We start from the raw sequence: 6,570 nt of genomic DNA, 5'->3' as shown, positions 1-6,570 counted from the left end.
GTGGTGAGCTCATCCGGCTGAAAATGCAGCCTCTCCGTGGGATTACTTTTTGGCTGGTCAGCTCCTTGGCTGGTGTGCTGCAATGCTACAGAGACTGTTGATAGTGCCAGGGAACAGAACAGAAACACCCAACTGTTGCTTGTAGGACCTCTTTCTTGTCTCAGTGGAAAGCTGTCCTCCTTTCTGGGATACTTTTCTAGCCTTTTCAGAGACTCAAACTAATTCACAGAATAAAAGCCAAAATCGACATTGGATTAATAGGATGGGGGGGAAGCAAAACTGCTGCCTTTCTACGTGGGGAGCTTGTCCTGCTGCCTTGTTTTAGCTCATGAATGTGCACGCTTAGAGGTCTTCTTTCAGAATTTTTTCCAAGGACTGGGCCACAAACTGAACATAAATCTGTTATGATGAAAGACAGATGGCTTCTTCAAAATGTCATGTTCTTAAAATACATCTATACATGTGTAATTGTATATATGTATGTGTGTGTAATCTAATGCACTTGCGTAACAGTAAAGCATTGAGCACTCATTTCCATTTAGGGTCAGTTTCCAGGTGAACATGTTACAGTTTTAATCTGTTCACATCAGTCCTCTTAAAAGAGATTTTATCAGAAAACAAACTGATTCTTTCCTAGCTGAGCCTGTAGTTGTTTTTGCTGGGATGTTTGACAGTGTAGATGTTAACATTTAAATTAATGCAGTGAGGCTGGTCATGTGCAGAGCATAGAGGAAGCTACTCTCATCGACCAGCATGAAAGGCTTGGGAGTTGGTGGTAAGGCAGGTCAGCCATTAAGGTAATGCCTCTTCTCTCCCAAATTTCGGGGAGGTGATGTGTAGGTTAACATACCTCCCCTCCCCTTGAATAAGGAAAGAAACTCAACTATCCACAGGAGGCAGCTAATCCGTTCCCTTGAGCCTCTGTCCTTCAGCAGAAGCTTCCCTGTGGGTTGCCATACAGATCCATGCTGCCAGGAGGCTAATACCTGAGAATGATGGCACTGCTGTGCTGCAAGGGATTGTTCTGAGGTTGTCACATTGAGTTAGCTCAGGCAACCTTGTGCATGGCTTTGAAGTCAAACTTGCACTAAGATGAAGCTTTCTAAACAAAATGGAGTCAATAGTGCTTTTCTAAGATTTATATCAACAGAGGCTGAATTTCTTTGTACCTCTAGTTGTTGTTTGTGTTGTGTTTTTTAGTGAGTTCCTTAGTGGAACATAAAAGCAGATGTTTGACATGTGAAACTACTGTTCTGCCTAAAACTGTAGGCAAAAAAATCTGTTCTTGCAGTACAAACCAAAGTGATTCTTGGTTTCCGACATGAGTTAACCTAGTCTCTAGCCTTAACTCCATTGAAGCTTCTTTTAAATTCTCTTAACCTGAGAATTTTTTAGTATTTTACACTTCTTAGTCTGAAACCTTTCAATTGGTTCAACTACTCTGATGTACTGTGGTGTGTGCTATAGCTGCACTAATATTACTGCTCAGCAGCTGCTGAGCCCATTAATCCTAGTATCTTTACTGCAACTATAGGTCTTAGATCTGTAGGATCTTCCAATTATTTTTTCTAGTATAAGAACATTAGGAAGTTTATACCCAGTTCTTGATGCTGGAGAAAAAAGGTGGCTGTTAATATCCTGGTTGTTTTATCCTGCTCTGAAACAGTGATAAATAATAGAAAAAGTTCTGTGAAACAAGCCCTCTGCTACCTTTGTGACCATGAGGAACTGAAAACAAACTATTTATGGATGGAACACTTTCCATTTGGTAAAAGAGGGCTAACTTGAAAGATATGGAAAGGTTTTTTGTATTTAATGGTTTTGAAAAGCCAGAGAGGGATTTGCCAGAGAATATGCATCTCAAAGCTTTTTTTCTCCTCTGAGTAGGATTAACTTCTAAATTCCTTAGTGTTTAAAGTATAAATCCTCCACACTGAAGTAGGAAAGTGTGTGTTTAATGTTCTTTAGCCCTTACCTGTGGTCCATGCACCCTTGAAACTCAAATATTCCTCGGAAGAACACAAAGTTTGCTTTCAAGTTTGAATTTTCTCTCCAGAGATTTGAAAAAATCATTGAAAACTTAGGCTTAGTAAACTTAAATATTGGAATTAATACCTGAAAAATTATACCTCCTTACCATCTTTGGATGGTCAGAATTAAAAATCCAAAGGATCTTTTCAGAAATGCTCATGCAAGCTAGTGATGAATTGCAGTACAGTTACCCTAAGCAGCCTGTACATACCTCATGGTGGTGTCGCAGTGGCATATTGTGCTTCAGGGTGTTCAAATGGATAATTTTCTGAACTGAATTGGTATCATCTAACATCATGGCTCAGCATCTGGATTAGTAGGCTCTGCTGTTTCAGAGACCTGAGTTAACCTCTTTAACTGTGTGCTGTGTGGACATACTGATTTATTTTGGAATATTAAAATGAGGAAACCATGCAGTAAGGGCATCAGCACCTCTACAATAGCTCTGTCTGCAGGTTGTTTTTTTGTAATCTGTGAGAACATATGCTTTGTAATGTGGGGTGTTTTTTTCTTCTGGAGTGTTGTATGCTTCTGATAATCTTTCATTTAAAAAAGCACTACTAGTGAAAACTTTGAGTAGTGGTATTTCTAGAACATTAAGATTAAATTGTAGGAAGCTTTTTGTGAACTTAATGTCCAACAGAAGACAGAAAATGTGAAAAATGGCTGAAAACTGCTGTTCTACAAAACGGCAAATCCTGATTTGGGCCTTTCTGTAGTCAGCCCTGATATCCAGCAGTTCAGCCAAGTTCTAGGATACTACTTTGCTACTTCTGTCTCTTGCAGTTTGTTTCTTCAAAGCCCTGTGTTGTAACATCAGTTGCCATGTGGAAGCCACTGTAGCAAGCTCATTACTAGTTCTCTCCCCTGGTAGCCAAACGGAAGCTCACAGAGGTGCCACCTAAAATGGGCTTGCAAAGGACGCCTGGGATCCAATATGACTTTGTTCTTCACCTTTTACTCAAAACCAGACAGAGCATGTAGGAACTGGCCAGACATGCCTGTGTTTGCCATCTTGTTCTGGGAAGGAGTGTTTTGGTTAGCATGTTGTATGTAGGCATGGGCATCCTAGGTACCAGCAATGCCTTACATGGGGGGGAGTGTTTATGCAGAGCCAGGTCTAATAAGGTGTAAAATGCTGTAGGAAATTATAGGAATTGGCTACCTTGATGTGTTAACAAGTAGCCTTTTCTGTTCGTACGAAATGTCTAGAGAGTAAAAACTTAAAATCGCACGTTTAATAATACTCATTAAATGATTTGAAATCTGTAAGTACAGGTAATACTGCATGCCATTGTCCTCTTCTGCTAAAGTGTGTGATTTGAATGTTGTTGGTTGTTCTATTCAGAACTTCTTGCTCTTTTCTGTAAACCTACTGAAATGTGCTGGTACCAATAGCTAGTGATGGGTGTCTTTGTTTTCCTTCATGCAAACATGCTTGTCTGTGCCCCACTGGAAGTGCTAGTTTCCCTTTGTTGCACTGGAAACAAGGCTTCCTTTTGTTGTGGCCTTCTGGAAGATATCACCTGCATAAACACTGTTACTTAAATTTTACTCTGAGGAATTAGAAGTACCAGGTTTAACCCTGAAGTTTATAAGACACATTGCAGAGTCTTTTAATTTTTTTAAACACAAGGCACTGGTAACATCTGTAATAGAATGGGGAGTGGTATTGGACATCTTTGGCTCCTAAGAAATCACAAGTGAATAGCTACAACTGCAAATAAGCAATTTACTGTATTGGCCAACAGTGGGGAAAAAATTCTTCTCCATCTCGAATACAGTAACCAGCTAAACACAGGCCTTGTCTTCCATTTCCCAAGCATGTGAACTGGCTGACCATCTCATTCACTAGCACTGGAATAATTATGGCATACCACGAGGAGAGTGCATCATAAAAGCTGCTTTTCTTTGAAAAGATTTGTTGTTAAAAAGATTGTGTGGTGTCTGACCTGAACAAAAAAAGCTGCTGCTTAAGATGTTTCCTGAAAAGTTGACCTCTCGGAGACAAGTTCTGCACAGGAAATGCCTGCAGAACAGCAGGAGGGAGTTATCATGGTAGAGCTGTGATATCTTACAGTAATCAAAGAGAGTAAGGGATTTCCATGTAAAGAAAGCTCCCAAAAGTTGTACTTAAAGCTCAGCTTTTGCTTCATATATGTAACTTGCCCATTGCTGTTTGCACCTCCACCATAGCAGTGCTTGCTGCTGTGTGTCTGATGATGGTCAGCCTTCCTAGGTTGTTCTAGTGTATTTTAGAGTGCAGGATCATGTAAATTTTACCAAACCTTTACCAATATCCTGGACAAAATTAGCCATAGTGTTTTGGGCATCCTTCACTGAGCTGTTCAGACTCAGACAAGTAAAAATAAATCCAGATGATGACATGAGTTGTTGGTAGACAACCTTGTGGTATTGAGTATAGTTACTTGCCCTGCCATAACTGGTTCCTACAGATGAAAGATCACAACATCCACAGGGAATTAATACCTTTCCTGCTATGGCGGAGTCCTTGAAAGGTCAGCTCATGAGGGAAGTTGAGATCGCTTTTCTCATACCTTATAGCTAAAAGCATACACACAGACCATGGTCTTAGTGGCTACTGCTGTACAAAAAGCTAAAACAAATAAACAAGACTTCAGTGCTTTCACAGACATGCTTGCTAGAATTAGAATATGAAGGGATAGCTTAGTTTTCCTAGCACTTCTCAAGGAGATACCTGTTTCTGTTTGCAAGAGGAGGATGTTTTGCTGTACTTGACAAGAATCCAGGTCCATTTTGAAAGAAATGTATACATTTTCCCTGCAGTAGAAACTAGTTCCGTGTTTGAATGTCAAAGTAAAGATGATATAAGCACAGTATTCTTAATGTGGACTCTTCCAGTTAAGTCTGAGACTTACTGGCTTTCATGAAGCCTTAATCTGTGGCTAGTTGTGACTTCACGTCTGCTTTGCCAATTGCTGTAATGAGATTTTTTTCACTTTGTCAGCATAGAGTTGAGCCAAATTTGTCTGTCGGAAGCTTTGTGTAGGGGCAGGTCAGGTCTACCTCCAGTGGGACTGGGATATTTAGGCTGTCAATAACTTTGAAGGCATTCCCTGTTAAAAATGTGATCTGACCTGAGAGGCTCATCAAAGAGGACAGCTGAAAGGTATGCTCTTCGTACAGAACCCTGTGCTGCAGAGGGCTTGAATAAGTCCACCTAGAGCCTGGGTTCATGTCCAGATGGCTTTTGAATATCTCCAAAGATATTAACCTCTGTGGACAACTTGTGCCAGTTCTTAGTCACCCTCACAGTGCTGAAGGTGTTTTCCTGATGATCAGAGGGAACCACCTTCATTTCAGTTTGGGCCCATTGCCACTAGGCATTACTGGAAAGAGTCTGTCTCAGTCTTCTCTGCATCTTCTATTCAGGTATTAGTATACATTAGCAAGATCCCCCCGAGCATTCTCTTTTCTAGGCTAAATACCTTCATGTACTATCGTTTTGTTCTAGAATGTTGTAACTAGTAAACTAGTATCCTTTAAACATCCTCACAACCTCATTTGCATGTTAGTGCTGGTCCACTGTATGACAAAGGTGCTGAAAAGCTTCAGTTACCTGATGATATTGAACCTTTTCAATGGGGAGCTATGATCCTTCAGATTTGCCTGCTCTTTATCTTGTTTGGTTTTATGCCCTTTTCCATAACGCTTTGTCAAACTGCAAGCAGTTTGAGAAGGATTTTTTTTTCAAGGAAACAATTTTTTTGAGTGGGGGGGAAAAAAAAGACATGCTCTTTCTAGATGCATTGTGTGTATTTGCAGAATACTGCCACAGACCGTTTTTAAAATACTAGTGTTACAAGGGTGTATTAGAAAGAATTTGGTCTCTAGCCAAGGTGTGAATAACTATATGAATGCTTTTTAATAACCATATAACCTTTGTTTTTCCTTCTAAAACTTATTAACTTTGCATTCTCCTTGGGATATTTCTGTGCAGCTCAGATGCTTAGATAAAACAGTCTGTTTCTTACAGTGTCATTTCTTACTAGAAGCAGTACCATCACACAAGTCTGAACTATTTTGAGGGACAAGACAAGCTGAGTTCTCTGTATGTAGGAAAACATGAGCACAAATTTCTGTGTGAGTCTCTTGTTTTGAGTTCATACTAGCTGCTTGCTGGAATTGCAGAGGGAATTTATTCCTATGGTGTTGGTGCATGGTACAATGAAGATGTAAACTCCACGTGATAAATATTTTTTTAAAATTATGTCAGTTTTTAGACTGAAATGGGCAAAGGCCCAGTAAAAAAACCCCAGGACTTGTCACTTTATGCTTTTACCTGAAAGCATAGTGATATGTAAGCAGCAGTCTTCTCATGCATCTCTAATTCATCTGGAGGAGCCCTAAGTGTGTTATCTTTTCTTTTTTTTTTTCATCCCTAGCTGAGTATTGAACAGGCCCAGGCTGTGGCAGAGCAGGTTGAGATGAAGGCAAAGGTTGTACAGTCTGAAGTAAAAGCAGTGACTACTAGACATAAGAAGGCCTTGGAAGAGC

General features: G+C 40.1%; 1 protein-coding gene across 1 annotated transcript in view; it reads left to right on the top strand.

Annotated features, from left to right (window-relative positions):
• TRIM71 (tripartite motif containing 71, E3 ubiquitin protein ligase) overlaps positions 1–6,570 on the top strand; it is a 13,653-nt gene that overhangs the window by 3,136 nt on the left and 3,947 nt on the right. Inside the window, exon 2 of the mRNA XM_010134447.1 lies at positions 6,459–6,566. Within this exon, the coding sequence (XP_010132749.1) occupies positions 6,459–6,566 (108 nt within the window). The remainder of the gene's footprint in view (positions 1–6,458; positions 6,567–6,570) is intronic.

This window comes from Buceros rhinoceros, unplaced genomic scaffold, assembly GCF_000710305.1.
Source record: "Buceros rhinoceros silvestris isolate BGI_N320 unplaced genomic scaffold, ASM71030v1 scaffold254, whole genome shotgun sequence".
In the NCBI taxonomy this organism is placed as follows: Eukaryota; Metazoa; Chordata; class Aves; order Bucerotiformes; family Bucerotidae; genus Buceros; species Buceros rhinoceros.
This window is presented reverse-complemented; position numbering and strand designations above follow the sequence as displayed.